The sequence below is a fragment of the Calonectris borealis genome, chromosome W, assembly GCF_964195595.1.
Source record: "Calonectris borealis chromosome W, bCalBor7.hap1.2, whole genome shotgun sequence".
NCBI lineage: Eukaryota > Metazoa > Chordata > Aves > Procellariiformes > Procellariidae > Calonectris > Calonectris borealis.
Window position 1 is genome coordinate 19,007,142 of NC_134351.1, and position 22,532 is coordinate 19,029,673.

Consider the following 22,532-nt stretch of genomic DNA (forward strand, 5'->3'; position numbering starts at 1 on the left):
CTCATGATTAATAACAACAACAAACATGCAGGAGTGTAATAAACTAAAGAGAAGTTGTTTTTAGTAAAAGGGATGGCTTCTATGATTGGAGTGTTGGAATGGAAGGATACAGGCTCTTTAGGAAGGACAGGCAGGGGAGACGAGGAGGGGGTGTCGCCCTCTATGTCAATGACCAGCTGGAGTGCATGGAGCTCTGCCTGGGGATGGATGAGGAGCTGACCGAGAGCTTATGGGTCAGGATTAAAGGGAGGGCAGGGACAGGTGACATTATGGTGGGGATCTGCTACAGGCCACCCAACCAGGAAGACCGAGCAGATGAGGCCCTCTATAGACAGATAGGAGCAGCCCCATGTTCACAAGCCCTGGTCCTCATGGGGGACTTCAACCACCCCGATACCTGTTGGAGGGACAACACAGCAGGGCATAAGCAATCCGGGAGGTTCCTGGAATGCATCGATGATAACTTCCCTCTCCAAGTGGTAGAGGAGCCAACGAGGAGAGGTGCTATGCTGGACCTTGTTCTCACCAACAAGGAGGGGCTGGTGGGGAATGTGAAGCTCAAGGACAGCCTTGGCTGCGGTGACCATGAAATGGTGGAGTTCAAGATCCTTAGGGCACCGAGGAGGGTGCACAGCAAGCTCACTACCCTGGACTTCAGGAGAGCAGACTTGGGCCTCTTCAGGGATCTGCTTGGTAGAGTACCATGGAATAAAGCCCTGGAGGGAAGAGGGGTCCAAGAAAGCTGGTTCATATTCAAGGATCACCTCCTCCAAGCTCAGGAGCGATGCATCCCAACAAAGAGGAAGTCAGGCAAAAACACCAGGCCTGCATGGATGAACAAGGAGCTCCTGGACACACTCAAACACAAAAAGGAAGCCTACAGAGGGTGGAAGCAAGGACAGGTAGCCTGGGAGGAATACAGAGAAATTGTCCGAGCAGCCAGGGATCAGGCTAGGAAAGCTAAAGCCCTGATGGAATTAAATCTGGCCAGGGACGTCAAGGGCAACAAGAAAAGCTTCTATAGGTACGTCGGGGATAAAAGGAAGACTAGGGAAAATGTGGGCCCTCTCCGGAATGAAATGGGAGACCTGGTTACCCGGGATATGGAGAAGGCTGAGGTACTCAATGACTTTTTTGCCTCGGTCTTCTCTGGCAAGTGCTCGAGCCTCACCGCCCAAGCCGCAGAAGGCAAAGGCAGGGACTGGGAGAATAAAGAGCCACCCACTGTAGGAGAAGATCAGGTTCGAGACCATCTAAGGAACCTGAAGGTGCACAAGTCCATGGGACCCGATGAGATCCATCCGCGGGTCCTGAGGGAACTGGCGGATGAAGTTGCTAAGCCACTATCCATCATATTGGAGAAGTCGTGGCAGTCCGGTGAAGTTCCTGCTGACTGGAAAAGGGAAACATAACCCCCATTTTTAAAAAGGGAAAAAAGGAAGACCCGGGGAACTACAGGCCAGTCAGCCTCACCTCTGTGCCTGGGAAGATCATGGAACAGATCCTCCTGGAAGCTATGCTAAGGCACATGGAGGACAGGGAGGGTTGCGACAGGACAAGGGGGAATGGTTTTAAACTAAAAGAAGGTAGATTTAGACTAGATATAAGGAAGAAATTTTTTTACAATGAGGGTGGTGAAATACTGGAACAGGTTGCCCAGAGAGGTGGTAGATGCCCCATCCCTGGAAACATTCAAGGTCAGGTTGGACAGGGCTCTGAGCAACCTGATCTAGTTGAAGATGTCCCTGCCCACGGCAGGGGGGTTGGACTAGATGACCTTTAAAGGTCCCCTCCAACCCAAACTATTCTTTTCTATTCTATGAAGAAAAGAACTCCTTTCCAACAATTCCCTTCCTCTTACTCAGTTGGTTCCATGTGTGGCTCTTAGGGCTCCTTTAGTCATCATAATAAGCTCTGGCTCTGCAAGTTCTTCTTCCCTTCTGGAAAGGCCTTTTCCTCCCTTTATTTTTTATAACTTTGGTATACTTTAGATTTTTAAATATTTTATTTTGTCTAAATTATTCAATACTGTTTTAACAGTTATCCTTACACACTTGAAATTCTAATAAATTGTATCTTGCATTTGCTTCGGCTTGTAGAAGGCCAGTTAGACAGAACTACTTTGACCTACCTGTTATTGATGGAGCTTTCCCCTGTTTCTGAACAGCAACTGTCAGTATATTTTAGACCAGTGCATTGGAAAATAATACCATGGGAAATGTTGAGTCACTTTAGATTATATTTTGCCACTTTTTTTTTCTGGGTACACTCTAGGTACTTCCTTTTGATGGTCTACTTTTAAGGATTTGCAGTATAATATTGATTATAAATAGAGAAAATGCTGTTAAAGTGCTTGTCTGCTCACTGCTTTACACCTTGTAATTTATACCTGGACAATACGATATGATACAGTTTTACATTTTGCAAAAAAACTGCATATGGCTACTTCTTATTCGATGTATTGGTGAATTAAGTCTCTCAGTATTCATACTCCAATCCAGCACCACACTGAAATACATAATTAATTATAAATAGCCTCCCTGAGGTGTGGTTATTCACATTCTTAATGGCAAGTACAGAATTAAATGCTTTAAGGGAGCAGGATCTCCAGATCTCCTTACCAACTCATTCATAAAATATTTTTCAGGTGAGCAGTATAAACCATTTTTCTAAAAGTATTCACTGCAAGAGGTCCTAAAAATGAAATGTCTTTTTGGTACAGACTAGTCTGCCATTTTGAGGATACAATTTCCTCATGGTATAGCATAATTCCTTGTTCTCTATTATGTTGTTCTTTTGACACCATATTTTATATAGAAAATACTATGCAGCCAGAAGAACTTCTTGCTATTTATTCTTTTTAAAAGTCTAAGAGACTTTTAAAGAAGGTAGAAAGAAAATAACTTACTCTGCGATGCTAGAAGGTAGAAGTGGATTTGGTTTTAGGAGTTTTATTAATTAGCAATAAATAAAATGTATATTTAACAATGTTAATAATAATAATAATGCTAATAATAATTCCTGGTATCTAAATAACATAGTCTCCAAACCAAATTATAATTCTAATTCTGTGAAATCATGAATAATATAAATAATTTTAAATTTAGTCTTTATACCTAAGAGTGTCTATATCAGACACAAGCAAAATGTCACATCAGTATTGCTTGGAAATCTGAAGTGACCAACACAGATAAACCAGAAGATGATTTTGCAAGTACCTTCACTTATACACAGTAGAATTTAAACTAAATATTTGAGTTTAGATTAAATATTTAATCTAAATATTTAATTCAGAACTGACAGTCTCTGATCATTTGTTTAATAATTTAATGGAAAACAATGAAGTGCAATATTTTTACAGTCCACTTAAATTCAAGTTGAATACTAATTTGTAACTGTTATTGTTTGCCAAACTCAAGATGACAGAGCATAACACTGAATACATAAGGAACTAAGTGGCTTTTTTCAAAAGGGAACAGGCATCCATCTGAACAAAAGTAGGCATAAATGAATGGGTGTCCTGGTTTCAGCTGGGATAGAGTTAAATTTCTTCCTAGTGCTGTGTTTTGGATTTAGTCAATGGGCAACAGCTATCACAAATGGTTACATTTAAATTAGGTTTAGGTAAAGAGTTCAAAAAGTGACAGGAGACTGAAACTGAGGCTTTAAGGAAGTTGTTTTGGACCCTTAATTGTAATTGGCCATTTTCAGTCCCTCTTCAAAATAGTAACTACTGAGCAGTGTATCCAGGCCTCCTTCATGAACCCTCTCTCCGTTTGATGAGCCTGGATATATGAAAGCAACTTTACAGACAATTGTTGTTGGCAGGTTTTAAATGAAGAGGTCATGCAGGCGCTGGCTGCTATTGCTCACTCTGACAAACTCAAACTGTCTTGTCTACAGTTCCATATTTAGTGTAAATAAGGTGGGAAAAGATGTAGGTTTTGCATACCTTACTTTTGGACAGTCCAGAATCATAGAATCATAGAATCATTAAGGTTGGAAAAGACCTCTAAGATCATCAAGTCCAACCGTCAACCCAACACCACCATGCCCACTACACCATGTCCCTAAGTGCCTCATCTACACGTCTTTTAAATACTTCCAGGGATGGGGACTCAACCACTTCCCTGGGCAGCCTGTTCCAAGGCCTGACCACTCTTTCAGTAAAGAAATTTTTCCTAATGTCCAATCTAAACCTCCCTTGGCGCAACTTGAGGCCATTTCCTCTCGTCCTATCGCTAGTTACTTGGGAGAAGAGACCAACACCCACCTCACTACAACCTCCTTCCAGGTAGTTGTAGAGCGCGATGAGGTCTCCCCTCAGCCTCCTCTTCTCCACACTAAACAGTCCCAGTTCCCTCAGCCGCTTCTCATAAGACTTGGTCTCCAGGCCCTTCACCAGCTTCGTTGCCCTTCTCTGGACACGCTCCAGCACCTCAATGTCCTTCTTGTAGTGAGGGGCCCAAAACGGAACACAGTATTCGAGGTGCGGCCTCACCAGTGCCGAGTACAGGGGCACGATCACCTCCCTGCTCCTGCTGGCCACACTATTTCTGATACAGGCCAGGATGCCACTGGCCTTCTTGGTGACCTGGGCACACTGCCGGCTCAAGTTCAGCCGGCTGTCAACCAGCACCCCCAGGTCCTTTTCCTCTGGGCAGCTTTCCAGCCACTCTTCCCCAAGCCTGTAGCGTTGCCTGGGGTTGTTGTGGCTGAAGTGCAGGACCCGGCACTTGGCCTTGTTAAACCTCATAAAATTGGCCTCAACCCATCGATCCAGCCTACAGTTCCAGATCACAAACATGGCTGTAAAAGGCAGTAATTGTATTCATTTTCCTTCCTCCTTAAATTCATTCCTTTGCTGCAGTAATGTTGTTGTTGAACAGTGACTATATTTTAAAGTTTTGTAAATATAGGACTGAATTCAGAGATAAGTGTTACCTGAGCCCTTTCATTTCCATCCCCTCCATAGATATGGATTTGGGGAATATGAATTGCTTTTTTTTTTTTTTCCCCTCCACAGTCTTGACTATTGTGAATGTAAATACTGTTTTGCAAAAAAAAAAAAATACACATAGCTATCTGGCATACAATTTAATTATTATTGTGGATAAAAGAAATTACTGAAACACATTTAATTTGTGTAAGTTACATTCTGACTAACCACAAGACTTGGTGTTAGTCATTTTAGTGTCTATAACAAAAAGCATCATATCCCTGTATCCTTGTTTCAGCTGGGATAGAGTTAATTTTCTTCCTAGTAGCTGGTATAGTGCTGTGTTTTGGATTTAGTATGAGAATAATGTTGATAACACACTGATGCTTTAGTTGTTGCTAAGTAGTGTTGTCGTGGTTTAACCCAGCAGGCAGCCAAACACCACACAGCCACTCACTCACTCCCCTCCCCACACACAGAGGAATGGGGAGAGAATCGAAAGGGTAAGAGTGAGAAAAACCTCGTGGGTTGAGATAAAGACAGTTTAACAGAATAGAAAAGGAAGGGAAAAAAAAATAACAACAACAACAACAACAATAATGATAGAATATACAAAATTACTGTACCCGCCAAGCAATGCCCAAAAAACAGCGATCGCTACTTCCTGGACATGCCTACCATTTATATACTGAGCATGACGTCACATGGTATGGAATACCCCATTGCCCAGCTGGGCCAGCTGTCCCGGCTATGCTCCCTCCCAGCTTCTTGTGCATGGGAAGCTGAAAAGGCCTTGACTAGCAGAGTACTTAGCAACAACTGAAAACATCAGTGTGTTATCAACATTCTCCTCATACTAAATCCAAAATACAGCACTAGGAAGAAATTTAACCCTATCCCAGCCGAAACCAGGACAGCATGTTTCACATTCATGGATAACCTGTGACGTATTTTACAGTCAGGTTCTCTACCCGGGCAGGAATATCTTGCCACAACGCAGCAGCCCAGATGGGTTTGCCTCTGCGCTGCCAGTTATTCTGCTTCCATTGCTGCAACCACCCCCACAGGGCATTTGCCACCATCCATGAGTCAGTATAGAGATAAAGTACTGGCCATTTTTCTCATTCAGCAATGTCCAAGGCCAGCTGGATGGCTTTCACCTCTGCAAACTGGCTCGATTCACCTTCTCCTTCAGCAGTTTCTGCAACTTGGCGTATAGGACTCCATACAGCAGCTTTCTACCTCCGATGTTTTCCCACAAGGCGACAGGACCCATCAGTGAACAGGGCATATTGCTTCTCGTTTTCTCGTAGTTGATTATACAGTGGGGCCTCTTCAGCACGTGTCGTCTCCTCCTCTGGGGATATTCCAAAATCTTTGCCTTCTGGCCAGTCCGTGATCACTTCCAAGATTCCTGAGCGACTGGGGTTTCCTATTCGGGCCCATTGTGTGATCAGTGCGACCCACTTACTCCACGTACCATCGGTTGCATGATGTGTAGAGGGGACCCTCCCTTTGAACATCCAGCCCAGCACCGGCAGTCGGGGTGCCAGGAGGAGCTGTGCTTCAGTACCAACCACTTCCAAAGCAGCTCGAACCCCTTCATATGCTGCCAATATCTCCTTCTCAGTTGGAGTGTAGCAGGCCTCGGATCCTCTGTATCCCCGACTCCAAAACCTATTCTCTGCCCTTTCTCAAAAACTTCTTCTGCTGTGCTGCCCCATACAATGATGTCATCAATGTATTGCAGGTGTTCCGGAGCCTCACCCTGTTCCAGTGCAGTGTGGATCAGTCCATGGCAAATGGTAGGGCTGTGTTTCCACCCCTGGGGCAGTCGATTCCAGGTGTACTGGACGCCCCTCCAAGTGAAAGCAAACTGTGGCCTGCACTCTGCCGCCAAAGGGATTGAGAAGAACACATTAGCGATATCTTTTGTGGCGTACCACTTGGCTGCCTTTGACTCCAGTTCATATTGGAGTTCTAGCATGTCTGGCACGGCAGCACCCATTGGCGGCATGACTTCGTTCAGGCCACGATAGTCTACTGTTAGTCTCCACTCTCCATTGGACTTTCGCACTGGCCATATGGGACTGTGAAAGGGTGAGCGAGTCTTGCTGATCACTCCTTGGCTCTCCAGTCGACAAAGCAGCTTATGGATGGGAATCAGGGAGTTTCGGTTGGTGCAATATTGCCGCTGGTGTACTGTTGTGGTAGTGATTGGTACCTGCTGTTCTTCAACCCTCAGCAATCCCACAACAGAAGGGTCCTCTGAGAGACCGGGCAAGGTGGACAGCTGTTTAATTTCCTCCGTCTCCAGGGCAGCTATACCAAAAGCCCACCGGTACCCTTTTGGGTCCTTGAAATACCCTCTCCTGAGGTAGTCTATGCCAAGGATGCACGGAGCCTCTGGTCCAGTCACAATGGGGTGCTTCTGCCACTCATTCCTGGTGAGGCTCACTTCGGCCTCCAATACCGTTAACTCTTGGGATCCCCCTGTCACTCCAGAAATACAAATGGGTTCTGCCCCTTTATAGCTTGATGGCATCAGGGTACACTGTGCACCAGTGTCTACGAGAGCCTTAGACTCCTGTGGGTCTGATGTGCCAGGCCATCGAATCCACACAGTCCAGTAAACCCGGCTGTCCCTTTCCTCCCCCTGGCTGGGGGCAGGGCCCCTCTAGTTCTGGTCGTAATATTCGTTACTTACTTCTTGCAAATGCGAGTCAAGAATTTCTTCATTACAATCCAAACTAAGATCAGCCCTTCTACTCTGTCTGGGGAACTGTTCAATGGAAACTGGACTGTCGTGAGACAGGTTTTGCCTGAAAACTGGAGCAGCATTTTTCCTGGAAGAACCCCATTTTGTGATTGTTTTTCCTTGCAACTCACGTACCCGTGCCTCTAGGATGAAGGTAGGTTTTCCATCCCACTGCCTCATGTCCTCTCCGTGGTCATGCAGGTAAAACCACAGGGTGCCCCAGGGTGTATACCCACGATATCTCCTCTCTTGAGCAGAAGAACGCTGACTCCTAATGGCTGAGATACTGGTCCGTACAGGTGGAGAATAGGACCTATCGTCTTTGAATTGCTGGACCTCCCGGGACAGTTTCTCCACAGCCGAGACAAGGGAGGATAAGACAGTTTCTTCAAAATCCCGGAGTCTGCCAAGCACGTCATCTACCGTTGGTGCTTCTTCCTCTTTCCAGGACAGTACTGCCAACAAACTGGCATACGACGCTGGTGCACTCCGTACCAGCTTCTTCCACGTGGGTCGCATGCACTGGACTTCATCTGGATCTTTGGGCGTTTGGTCGTTGTCCAGGTCACTATAAACCACCTCCAGCACGCCTAATTCTCTCAGGTACTGGATACTTCTCTCCATAGTGGTCCATTTGCCTGGGCGATATATAACATCTTCCTTGAAGGGATACCTTTCCTTCAAGCCTGACAGCAGTCGCCTCCTGAGGCTGAGGACCTGTGTCCCTTTTCCAATTGCTTTGTCAATGCCCCCTTCCCTAGCAAGGGATCCCAGCTGTTTGGCTTCCTTCCCCTCAGGGATAGAGATCGGGTGGTTTCCGTCTCGTTTATGAGTTCTTCCGCTTCCTCCTCCCCTCCTCGTGATGGCCCTGCTTTTCCATCATCCCTTTCTAAACGACCTGACTTTAACTTCCAAGATTTCCTTTTATGTATAGGGGCGACTGATACCAGCATGGGTTGGTCCTCTGGTTCAGCTGTAGTACCTGTCATGGGGGTTGGAGTAGCCGCAGTGCCTGTCGCGGGGGTTGGAGTAGCCGCAGTGTCTGTCCCGGGGGTCGGAGTAGCCGCAGTGTCTGTCCCGGGGGTCGGAGTGGCTGCAACGCCTGTCATTTTGTCATCGGATCCAGAGACCTTCTCTTTCCCTTAAGGGTTCTGAATAGTGTTGAACAGGGCTCGGTAGGCATGGGCCAGGCCCCAGCACGTTGCAGTAATCTGGGTGTCTCTGGAATTGCCAGGATGACAGCATACGTTTTCCAAATATTCTACTAGTTTTTCAGGATTCTGCACTTGTTCAGGGGTGAAGTTCCAAAACATTGGAGGTGGCCACTGTCCTAGGCGCTTGCCCATACTATCCCACACACCCTGCCACTCATAACTATCCAGCCTCGGGGCAGATCTCTGGGTGATATTCTTAAATAGTTGTTTAACCTTAAACAAGGCCTGAAACACATTCAGGAGACATAGCAATAGGGACATGCTGGTTTGAACATCCCAAGGATATTCAAAATCCTCAAGAGCTATTGCAATCAGCCTGGAAGAGAAGGGGAAGGTGAAGGAAGCTGTCTCCCCCATAAATTGGCTCTCCAAGGAGAAGAGGTAAAAAGTGTAATTGCTAATAGTTTCCGAGAAATAGCTCCTGAAGCACAGGAATGACGGCAGTGCTGAGTATAATCCTATGACCAATACTTTTATCATACCATAAGCCTGTGTTACACAGTGTAGCAAAACAATAACCTTAATCCATCTCCCAGAAATGACAATCCCTACATAAATACCGAGAAACAGCAGTATATACAGCCAGTAAGGTGCTACAGACCAAAACTCCAAGAACAGATCCGACAACTCTGAGAGCGAATAAACCAACATTGTGACCAGCGACTACTAAACTGATATAATGAATGCTTATAACAATTTGTTTTAAACCTCTCGGGTCAGATGTGTTGTTATCTCAACCCTTCGAGCCCCACGTTGGGCACCAAAAAGGACTGTCGTGGTTTAACCCAGCAGGCAGCCAAACACCACACAGCCACTCGCTCATTCTGCTCCCCACACACAGAGGGACGGGGAGGAAATTGGAAGGGTAAGAGTGAGAAAACTCGTGGGTTGAGATAAAGACAGTTTAATAGAACAGAAAAGGAAGGGATGATAATAATAATAATAATAATAATAATAATAATAATAATAATATACAAAGTTAGTGTACCCGCCAAGCAATGCCCAAAAAACAGCGATCGCTACTTCCTGGACACGCCTACCATTCATATACTGAGCATGATGTCACATGGTATGGAATACCCCGTTGGCCAGCTGGGCCAGCTGTCCCGGCTATGCTCCCTCCCAGCCTCCTCCTCCTTGACTAGCAGGGTACTTATCAACAACTAAAAACATCAGTGTGTTATCATCATTCTTCTCATACTGAATCCAAAACACAGCACTAGGAAGAAATTTAACTCTATGTGGTGGTGCATTCACACACCCCCTTTCTTCCCTGGGCCACTTGTTATTCTGGGCCGCTTGTTGATCTCAGAAATTTCCATGAAACCTCGGCCTTGGTGTATTGAAGTCTGGCAGTTGAGCACTCCTTGACTGTATCAGAAACTCTGCATAGCTGAGGCTGGGAACATACTCCTACTGCCTGGCCCAGGTGTCCAGTAGAACAACACTGAAACCTTGAGAATTTTTTAGTAATTACCACCTGGGACTGTGGCCAGGATGGAAATTTACAGATGACTAAAGCCAACCATCTTGCGAACCTATAAATGGTGGTCCTAAGTGAGGCCCTTTGAGCTCTCCTGGACCGCAGCGGGCTGCGCTCAGCATCTCCCTCTGAGTGGGACGCCTCTCAGAGCTTGCGACCTTTCAGGCCTGCGATATTCGGAGGACCGTCGGGTCCTGGGCTGAGTCCCCTTCGAAGCTCAACCCTTTCGCCCATTGAGAGGGAATGCCTAGACATTCGACGTGAATATTTCTTCACTGAAATCGAGGGGAATTTTTAACAGGTACCTTCTGTATATTTTTTTATATATATATATATGTTTCTCTGTGTGTGTGAACTGATAGTAAGCATAATCTGTAATTAAGTTGTGATTGTAGTAGACTTACTAACTCACTTTGCAAATATTGAATTAGTTAATGATTAAGCGTTACTAAAGTTTGTTAATGATTAGTTGATAATTAAGTGTTGCTAAATTGTGAATGAAACCTAGACTGCTGCCAAACACATATAGTCCCTGAAATATAAACCCTTAGATAATTTTCCTTTGTATGTTTCATCCGTGTAATAAGTAATAGAGTGAACCTTGCCATCGAATTCTGTTAGGTCGCACCTTTATAAATCTCTGTTAAAATCACTTTCTGCTAATACCTTTGATGGTGATTCTTTAAGCGGCCTCTAAACCACTCATTTGCGACACACTATCCCAGTTGAAACCAGGACAAGTGTTTACACTAGTCAAGGACTTTTCATCTTCTCATGCCCTGCCAGCGAGAAGCTGGGAGGGGGCACAGCCAGGACAGCTGACCCAAACTGGCCAAAGGGATATTCCATACTATATGACGTCATGCTCAGTATATAAGCTGGGGGGAGTTGGCCGGGGAGAGGTCACCGCTGCTCGGGAACTGGCTGGGCATTGGTTGGTGGGTGGTGAGCAGTTGCATTGTGCATCACTTATTTTGTATATTCTTTTATCATCATCATCATTATTATTATTATCATCATCATTATTTTCCCTTCCTTTTCTGTCCTATTAAACTGTCTTTATCTCAACCCACGAATTTTACTTTTTTTTTCTGATTCTTTCCCCCATCCCACCAAGTGGGGAGGGGAGTGAGCGAACGGCTGTGTGGTGTTTAGCTGCCTGCCCGGTTAAACCACAACACCTTGGGTTTTCCATTTTGTGCACTAATGATAATATATTGAAAGATAAAAATAATATGTTAAGAAGTTAGTAAAAATAGTTAAAGATAGATGCATTTGATGCTTTCCAGAGTTTAATAAAGAAAAAGGAGACAGACATACAAAAGTATATGTTAAAGCAATTGCATTTTTATCATATGAAACAGCTTCTCTCTGTTTTCTGTATTAGAGATGGTTAAGTCAACACGGAACTGGGAAATCACTCTGTTTCTGAAGTATTCTCCATTTCTCAAGAAGCTTATTGATTTTTTTTAATTGCTTGAAGTTTATATAGTCCTTTGCTAAAGAAAAAATATCACTCACATTACCCGTTGTAAAGCTGGGAGCAAAGTGCCCCAGGTTGAAGGTTACTGTCCCTTCCTGTGACTGGCACACCAAGAAGGTGCCTGTTAGGTAGTTTCTGGTCAGTGGACAACTTCAGTAACTTGAAAGAAATCAAGAACTATTGATCTTAGCACCGTGCCAAAGAGTTGCTGTTATGAAGATTTAGGGAGAATTACCTAAACCTGGTAGTTTTGGGAAATGTGCTCTGAAGACTTACAGGACTTGCTATAAAAAGGCACGAAAGCATGGGGGGGATGCAAAGAGCTGTCATACATCTAAGTTCTGTCTATAACAGTTTAGTAACTCATTTCTCTCTATAAAATAAACAATATTCTAATCCGCTGTCCTGTTCTCATAAAACATTCCCAAATACATTAGACCAACTGACCCAAGCCTTTGAATTGCTTTGATTTTCCATCTTTCTGCTGCTGCTGAAAGTAACCAGATGGTCTGAATAGCTGCTTGACCATTTGCACAGCAATCTATATGCCTGCTACATGATGAAACAAGTTTCCTGCTGAGGAACTAAAGCAATAGTCAGCTATCCTCAGCTGGAAGGACACTTCATTAGATCCTGTAATGTTGAATCTGACAGATGATAGGAAACCTGTTATAGCTTTGGAAGGGGACAGAGCACTTAATAAACTGCTGTAGTTCACAAATGCATAGAAATTGCTAGTTATTTTTACTTGATTTTAATACGGAGAGCACTACATGGCTAAAATACTAGTTAACTAACTTATTCATTACTACAAAAATTAATTCCTGCACCTGGTAAAGTGAACTTTTGCTTTCATTCTGGTCTTTGTGTTCTTGCAAAACAAAGCTGTGCATACAATAATAATAAATTGTATTAATTTTCTACATATTACTATATTTTGTCTTCAAGGCAACTTTATATGGTTATTTTGATTTTTGAAGTTTCTCAATCTCCAATCAAATGTTAATGTGACATAGAAAGTTGAGTAATTACATCTGGAGTATAATTTATATGGAAAATGAAGTGACAGTTAATGGATAGGTGCCACACTGTCAGCTAAGCTGTACTGCTTCCCAGAGGAAAAAAAGGTTTTTCATAGGTCTATATAAATTGGAAACAGGAAATTATTGCTAGGGTAGCCAGTCCATGTACCAATCCAGCAAAGAGTAAGCAAGCAATGCAACATCACAAATGGTGCTATAGGTGAACTGCTCCCACATCCCCAGTTATTTTCTTGAAGAAAAAAATGTTTAGGAATCACATAGCAACAGGGGAGGGGGAAAATTAGCACCTACAGTGGCATATTGATATAGTCCAGTGATCTCAGTACCAAAACTGTGTCCTAATTCTTGAAGAGTCATCCTATGGGTTGTGTCATTCACCTTCACTCATTCAGGTTTTCCTGAAATCAGTCTTCCTTAGTGCTGTCTTTCAGGTATGTAGAATTTCCTATCCAGAGTGTTTTTTCACACTAATGCAATAATAAAATATGATCTACATGTCCCCTGTTTTACAAGATACAGATATGGGCAAGCTTCTTTAGAATTTCATGGTTTTCTAAAAACTGAACCTGATGTTCCTACTGAAATACTGCCATGTATGTGTGCGACTGATATATTGTCGATCAGTTTTGATTATTATAATTATAACCTTCGGAATAGGCTTAGCTTCAAACTTCTATTATTGTGGGTTTTAGTTCAATGTCTTGACAGCAAAAAGTACATGGTATTTGAGCCCTTTTCAATGTTCTTTTGAGAGCTGCATTGTTCTGTGGGAAAGATCTTATGCTAGCAGGACACAAATTGTGATTTTCACAGATAAATTAATTGCATTTGTATTAAATATGGACTGTAAGAACAAATTAATGTTTTTAGCATTGTTTAGTGCTTTCAAATAGTAATTTTTCATTAGTGAAGTGATTGACATTTGTTTCAGAATGTTCTAGGGAATAGTTGTCCAAAGGGATTAAATAATTAAAGTAAAACTTGCATTAAGAGTTGAATTACAGGTTCACTGTAGCCTAATACATAATTATTAATTGGAACTGAAGACATTCTTATGTTTGGAAAGGAAAGATAAAGCATTTGACACTTGGAAAGTGTCAACATGAAGGCAGTGCACCATGCCAACCGCAGATGGGAATATTGGTGAGCTTTCTTTTTATGGTAATAAAGAACGTTGTTTGTCCAAGCTGTTTGAAAATAGTCTGTGCCCTTTGTGTTTCACTGCACACCCCTGTGCTATTGTTTGTATTTCATAGTCTGTTTAAATCAATTGAACATCAAGGAGAGCATAATTGTTGAGGGCACCTGGTGTACTTGATGCCACTAAGTCTCATTTTAAATATATCATGGATATTTTCATTAGTTTGGTCTCTTCATGAAATCTATTGTTTATTTATTAAAAAAAACAAACAACTTTGATTTATTTAAAAGAACGCAAGTGTTTGATAGGAACACATTTTGGCATTCTCTGTTCTTGCTCTCCGGTCCAAGTAAATGAGATTTCATATATTATGTCTTATGCTTGAGAGTTTGTTCCAAACAAATAGCTAATAGATGAAATGAACTTAAATGCAGAACACATACAATTAACAAGCACATTAGTCTTGTGCCCAGAGTACAAATGATACTATTGATACGTATAAAAAAGCAATATAGATGATGTATCAGTGACTATAATACAACTCTAATCAGTCAAGAAACATTGCTGGAAATGCATTTTATGGGTGTTCATCACATGGTACTTTTTCTGTCAGAAGGATGTAGTTCATCTTTTGAATGAGACCATTCAACTGGAGCCGAGAACATGAAGCTTTCCCTGCTTCCTGAGCAGTCAGGCTCCACGGTGGCACTCCCTGATCAGTTTCTAGGCTCTGGGACATTTCTCATATCTTTTTTGACCCATCCTTTATTGTCGTATCTAACTAGAAGACTATTATGGTTATTAATCTTCCAAAAAGATGCTCTTCAACCATAAGTTGTGGGCTGACAGGGTTTGCAGAATATGATATATAGTTTACACAGCGATTCTTTCCATTCTCCTTACTTAAGAATAATGGAAGAGGAAAGAAGGGGAAAAAGTAATGCAGTAACATCCATGAATTCCATGGTCCCATTGTCCTGCGATGAAATCTAGCATTATTTCTTATGGTTTCTTCCTATCCTTCTTATTGAAGTAATCTAAAATACAATGTTCTAGATTAATAATGATGAAAACGGTACTTTCTCCATTATTTTTTACAGTCTTCAGAATGCTTGGGATCCATACTCAACGTTTGTTTTGGGCATGTGATGTTTTTAGACTCAAGTATATTTATTTGTTGAGTACAGCAGAAGACACCTCCTTATGTCTTTAGTATTTTTTGCAGCAATTTTAAGTGAAGAAAGTTGAAAATCAAGAGGTGATCATTAGTCTCACAGATTTTCCAGCTAGTTGTTATCTATAAATTCAACCATGTATTGTAAAACTTAGGAAATGGAGCAGTCATTTGCTGCATTTAACCACTCCCTTTGGGCAAAATGTCCTTCTCACTCTTGTAACCAAAATGCAGTGGGTTCAATCAAAGGAGAAGGGGTCAGGCTGAGCTAGGGGATGGAATAGGAAAGGACTGACTTCTGTTTGACCTGGTTGGCTCTTTACAGTAAACTGTCATTATTTCATGGGCATCAGGTTTTGTGAGGGACGTTAAGTCAAGACTCTTACAATAGCCATTACTCTCTATAAATTCTCCCCAAAGCAGTTGGGGTTTAAATACATTCAATACTAGTACTGATCCCACATTAATGTACTTTGATTTATCCACTATTATTTAAGCATCTTAGCCTTCAGGGTTAGGTGGCATGTGGAAATTCTTCAACAAGAAGTATGAGACTGAAAACCATCAAGGTTCTTTACATTCTAGATTAATAAAAAATGTATTTTGTTAAAGACACACAAAACAAGAAAGAACTAAGCACATTATACATCTGAAGTAAAGCCTGCAGAATTCTTTATTTTTGTTAATGAAGAATATTTGTATTTCCACACTTCATTGAGAATGATAGTTTGTGATAAACATACAAGCAGGGTAGGAGACAGTTTCCTAGCCCACTGCTAGTATTTAAATATGAACAAATACGAACTCACTGCTCTTAACTGCTAGAACTGGGTAGGGAAATGATCTCCCACCCTGACTGAGCCCAAGAATTGTTTCTATTTCTAAGTGTGTTCTTATTCCCAAACTTGAAAATGGGATCAACTCAAACACTTCTTTTTGCAACTGACTTTTAAATTTTTTTTTATTTTAATATAAATTAACTTGAATGTTTTAATAAAACACCAATTGTGATCTAAAAGAAAGCATATTTTATTTTTACCTTTTAGGGAATATGGATAGATAGGTAAGAATGGATAGACAATTTGAAAGAAGCTTCCAAATTATTTCTAATTTTGAAGTCTCCTGCGAAGAGCTTCACTTTTAGCTAACTGGAATATATAATGAAAAAATATTCTAACTGACTCTATGTAATACTGTGTTAAATATTATTTTATTTTAAGTAATACTAAGCCTCATAAACTTTTCTAATGTAAATCTTCATTGAAAAGAGGGATGAAGATGCGGAAAAGAATTATCATATATGCATTTAAAAAGTGGCGTATCAGCAATATTTTGAGTTTGACAACTTTACAAACATATGAGGACTTATATAACATGTCTGAATATTGAAGACTTCTATTGGGAAACTTCCCTAAGATGGATTTATGTGTCTCTCTTATTCTACCCCATATGTTTTGCTGTTATAAGCCTCGGGCATTGACTTTGGCCTTTATCCAGTAACCCTCTTCCTGCGGGTTCAGGAATCAGCAGTTGCAAGATTGGGGCTGTTTCTTGGGACTCTGCGTATGGCTTTGGTCTCCTCTGTTCCAGAATGATGAATTCCTGTTGGAGGCATTTGCAGAGAAAGTCTACTAGACTAATCAAATGGAGTAAGCAGATGTTAAAAGGGTTCTGTTGTTTAGCCCAATGAAGAAAAAAAGTCTAAAATCATAAGTTTACTCTCCCAAAATACCTAGGTGTCCTGGTTTGGGCTGGGACAGAGTTAACTTTCTTGCTGGTGGCTGGGGGGGGTGCTGTGTTTTGGGGGCAGCTCTCACGGTTCGGGACACACGGAGCATTGGTCGGCGGGTGGTGACCAGTTGCATTGTGCATCGCCTGCTTTGTATGTTCTATTATTGTTGTTGTTATCATCGTTATTATTACTGTTCTACTTCATTTTATTTCCATTATTAAACTGTTTTTATCTCAACGCGCGAGTTTTCCTACTTGTGCCCTCCCGATTTTCTCCCCCATCTTACCGGAGCACGGGGGTGAGCGAGCGGCTGCGTGGTGTTTAGCTGCTGGCTGGGGTTAAACCACGACACTAGGACATAAAACCCAAGGAAACAGAAGGCATTTTCATGCTTGAAGAATTTTTTCTTAGAACAGTTCCTATATTCAAATATCGTTATATCATGTATTAAATTAGTTTAGTAAATCTGGTGAATGATTATGTCAGCTGAATATTTCCAAAAAAAATCAGTGGAATCACTTGGGTTAATTTAGTCAGCAAGCTGTGTTTGACAGCAGATGCATCGCTTCTTACAACTTAAAGAAGATTTTTTTTAAAAAGGCCTGATAAAATCAGTCTAGACTGAGAAAACCTATAAGCAGGGCTCTTAAAGGTGATTAGTTATTTTTTCAGAGTAGCAAAAATAGAATCAAACACCTTCAGAATTGCCCCTGCAACCTTGCGTAAACAGCAATAGAAAAATTGCTGCTGACTACTGTTAGCACTAAGTCACTTCCTAGCTTTTAAGTTTCACATGGTTCACTAACTTGTTTCCTGTGTGTGTTGAATTTTTCTCTCCCCAGAGATTTGCCTTTTGACCAAGGGCCGTCGAACTGCCAGTGTACGAGCAGACACATACTGTCGCCTGTATTCCCTCTCGGTAGACAACTTCAATGAGGTTCTGGAAGAGTACCCCATGATGAGAAGGGCCTTTGAAACGGTGGCAATTGATAGACTTGACAGGATAGGTATTTTTTTTTTCCATATTTGGAATTCTTAAAACCTTTCTACCTTTTATTTTCCTTGAGTTGAAGGATAAAATGCCCAGATTAAATCCTTCTTAAAAGTTTCATTTCTGTTACACTGCAGTAAATGTTCTGTTGATCTATGAATAAGACGTGTCCAGACAAGAAATTCTGCAAGCACACTTTTAAATAATAAAAACCTTTGAATTTTAGAAAGCTTTCATAATCCTCTGAGGATTATTTTGTATACTTTAATTATAATTAGTATTATTTACTAATCCCGTATATTTCTTTTGCTGCCCTCAGCACTCATAGGGTTTATTGCAGTTTCGTGAGCAGTGGATGACATTTTCCTACATAAACAGTTTACAGATGACATCTATAATGCTGGGAAGAGCTGAAGTCTCTCAGCACTCACAAAACTCATGTTTGTCGAAGTGAATTAATCCTTTGCAACAGGGCTCTCGTTTTCCTCACAACACGGGCACTGCTGGCATTACTGAGATCTGCTTGCAATCAGAAAAGCAGGCCAATGATATCCAAGTGAAAGGCAGAATGATATAGCAGATTATCAAAACAGGGTGTGTGAAGTTTGCTGTTGTGCATCCAGACATTCTGGACCTCTCTAATAGGACATACTAGATAAAATATATGGTCTTTGGTTGGGACAAGTGCACTCTGATCATCATTATTGACACTGGTTTTAAAATGCAGCTATGCATAAAAAATTGTTTATCCTGATTTGGAAGAAAACTTGTTTTCTTTAATATAGCAAGAGTAAAGAAATTAAATACATGTATACAGGTTTCAAATATTTAATAGACCTGTTTTAGTATTTTGCAGATTGTGAACACTCAGTGCATTAATTTATGTTTTCAAGACTTTTCAAACTCTTATAATTTGTCTCTCAAGACTCTCTGGAAATGTAGTCCAACTCAAAGTAATATGTGCTTAAATAATATTAGTAGTAAAGTCCAGTCTGCTCTTGGAGTAGTAATCCTGTCTGAAGTGCTGTGTTTACAATATGAAATCTACACAGGACAAAAGATAAAATATGAACTGTTTTATTGAAAAAAAGAAACAATTGAGTGCAATTGTGTTCCTGTGCATCTGATGACACAGAATGGTGTCTACATCTTGCAGACACTGAGAGCCATCAAGCAAACATCAGGACACAGTGTACAGCAGTCTTTATTGTGTAAGCAGGTGTCACATTAGCCATGAGTTCATATTAATTCACAAATATTTAAAAAGATGATTTCTTGCAAGCTAGTGGTCACTGGTTACTAATGTCTAATAATTAGTTCCAGGGAATGTGCTAAATGGCAGATATATTTATAACTTATGCAACAGTTTAGTGGAAATTAGAACCGTTTTGCAATGAGAGAGAAAGACGTTATATATATGCAGAGCCTGGTGGCTTTTTCCACCCTGTTTTTCAGTAAATTACCATGGTTACATTTTCAGAATAATTGTAGTAATAGCAATGCACTACAAGTGAAGAGGCACAGAAAGTTTAGGTGTCTTTGAGCACAATGGTGTTATGAAAACCTGCCATGCCAGTGCAGAGAGAGGGGGAACTGGGTGTGCGTGGAGGCCAGCTGTCAGGAGCTGCGTTCCAGCGTGAGTTGCTGCGGCGGTGCCTGGAGAGGCTCAGCACTGCTCCGCTGCAAGGGACGAGCTCTTCAGTCCCTGGCTCCTGGGGAGATCAGTGTGGCGCAGCCTATCACAGTGGGCTCACTGCCGAGCTGTGGCCAGTGCTCAGCCTGGTGTCTGCTCAGGCTTTTACAATGCTGATACAGCCCCCAGTGATGGGGGGTTGAAATACAAAGTCAGAGTGGGGATCTGCCCCTGCGTGTCAGGCTTGCTAACTCTTCTGCCTCTCTGTAAAGGGAAGAAGAACTCGATCCTCCTGCAGAAGTTCCAGAAGGACCTCAACACCGGGGTTTTCAACAACCAGGAGAATGAGATCTTGAAGCAGATCGTGAAGCACGACAGAGAGATGGTGCAGACCATCGCCCCGGTGAGCTTGCAGCAGATGCCCGCACTGAACTCCAGCACCTCCACTGCCACCTCATCGTCGCACATCAGGACACAGTCCCCTCACGTTTACACCGCGAGCAGCCTTTCTCACGGAAACCTGCACTCCACCTCGCCCAGCACGCAGACGCCCCAGCAAGCCATCATCCTCTCGCCCTGCTCCTACACCACCGCCATCTGCAGCCCACCCGTACAGAGCCCTCTGGCCAGCCGAACTTTCCAGTACATCTCGCCGACCGCCTCACAGCTCTCTCTCATGCAGCAGCAACCGCAGGTGCCCCAGCAGCCGCCTGGTGCCACGCAGAAGAACGAGGTCCACAACACCAACCTGACCTGGGAGGTGCGGCCCCTCTCCGCCTCTCAGCCTTCCCTGCCCCACGAGATCTCCACCCTGATCGCCAGGCCTCACCCCACCGTGGGGGAGTCCCTCGCCTCCCTCCCGCAGCCCACCCCCAGCCCCAGCATGGCCCCGGCCAGCTGGGCCACCATTCCCCAGCGTGTCTCGCTCTTCCGACAGATGTCCTCAGGAGCCATCCCCCCGAACTGGGGGGCCACACCACCCGCAGCCCCTCTGCAAAGGGATTCTTCCACGGTCTTAAGCACAGAGCCGGAGGGAGACAAACTGCGGTTTGCGTCAAACTTATGATCCCTGGTAACTGTGAGCAACAGACTTGTAACGAACTGAGAACCATCCCCAGAACTGTTTTAGCCTATTTCCTAATGTACCCCAGCAGTCTACTATGAGAAAAATACTTTAGACAGCTTTGCCCTACATAACGAATGTAAAAATTTTATATATATATATATATATAAAAATATTAAAAAAAGGAATTAAAAAAACTTGTTTGAATTCATGTCTTCCTTTCTTGCAACCATTAAAGAAGTCTAAATTCAGCTGTAATATTATTTATTTTTAACGTGTCAACTTTAAAATCAGTCTGACAGATTTCTCTGTTTATGAGGTTTGCTATTTTAATGGGAAAATTGTCAACACAATAACAAGTATATTAAAAAATAAAAATCAATGTAACTAAAACATAGCACTGACTGAGTAATATTCTGAAACATTCATTATTTAATTTATTACATACACATTGTTAATTTCTCATGAAGAATTCAGTAGTTATTTCCCATTGCATTTCATATTTTAGCACTTTCCATTCAAAATTAGATTGGAAAACAATAAATTGCAAACACCTGCAGTCAAAAGGCTGGCACTAGCACTCTGGATAGTTTGTGACCTCACAACATGTCAACCATTCTGTAGTTTCAGAAAACTGGGTGGACTTCAATCTTCACATTGCTAAAGACTTTTACAAAGACTATAAATATTGCCATTGTAAATAACTTTTTAGACCCAAACAAAAATAGCTGCTGTGTGGTGTACCATTGCAAGGTCTTTGTTTAGGAATTTAGGTTCAGCTCTTCACTTCAAAATTTACAGTTTTAAAATTTGTTAAAGCTAAATGCAACAGAACTGTTGAATTGTAATGCAATGGCTTAAAACCTACAATGTTACTTTTACATGCAATGTTTTATGCAAAATTGTACGCTTGATCCTGCAAACCGCTTCTACTTCACCAATACCATCACTTTTCTTCTCCTTGCCCTCAATAGCATCTGAAAATATTCCATGCATGCTTTGGAAAAAAAAAGACGATAAAAATAGGTTCAGTCAGCCATTTTAGGAAAAAGCTTTACAGTATCTTAGAAAATAATAACCATTCATTACTTGTGTCTACCTTAAAATTCCTATAATGCTGACTTTGAATCTCTGGTTTAAGTCTAGAAGTGAGGTTTTTCATTTAAAGGATTATTTGTAAACCACAGCTTGATTTAGGCTTTCGGGTGCTTTCTGTGTCTTCACTGTAGTTTTGTAGTTGACTGTGGTGTTTATTAAAAAAAAATAAATATAATATAGCATCAAGTCTGTCTGGAAATGCACGATTTGCTCTGTGTATATGGTAATTAAATGGCTAGTATATCCTAAGGCATGTAGTGCCAAGCATAGCCCATAGGTACGAGGTTTATTATTTTTTATGTCTTCAAAACAGAAAGGAAATGGTGACAGAAAGCAGGGTTAAAGCATACTGTTCTGTGAACATTTTGTTTTGTTTGCTCAAACCTTCACGTTATGTTATCCACAAAAAAAGTTCTTTCGTAATCATTTGTGCCTGATTTGTCACATTAAATAGAGATTGAAACTAAATGTGTCATAATTTAACTCACTGAAAAATCAGCATTATGGATATATTCTGTTCCTCAAAACCCAGCTGACTCATGGGAAGGAAGTGAATGCAAAGTTGTTCTTCTTTTCCCATTAATGCTGAGTTTAACAATGCATGAAAAAATTAAATAACATCACAAACTACGTAATGCAGTGAATCCAGATGTACTTGAGAGCCAAGTAAATATTCTAAAGCTAACAGAGCTTGAACCCATGCTGCCTGTTAAGCCTTTTACTAAAGTGGTACATCAAATAATTTAAAAAAAACTTCCAGTTTTTGCTGACTCCCACTCA

General features: G+C 41.8%; 1 protein-coding gene across 1 annotated transcript in view; it reads left to right on the plus strand.

Annotated features, from left to right (window-relative positions):
- LOC142074727 (potassium/sodium hyperpolarization-activated cyclic nucleotide-gated channel 1-like) overlaps positions 1-20,657 on the plus strand; it is a 298,373-nt gene extending 277,716 nt beyond the window's left edge. The window contains exons 7-8 of the mRNA XM_075135568.1: positions 17,810-17,974; positions 19,864-20,657. Coding sequence (XP_074991669.1) covers positions 17,810-17,974; positions 19,864-20,657 — 959 coding nt within the window. The remainder of the gene's footprint in view (positions 1-17,809; positions 17,975-19,863) is intronic.
- Positions 20,658-22,532: the final 1,875 nt, after the last annotated feature.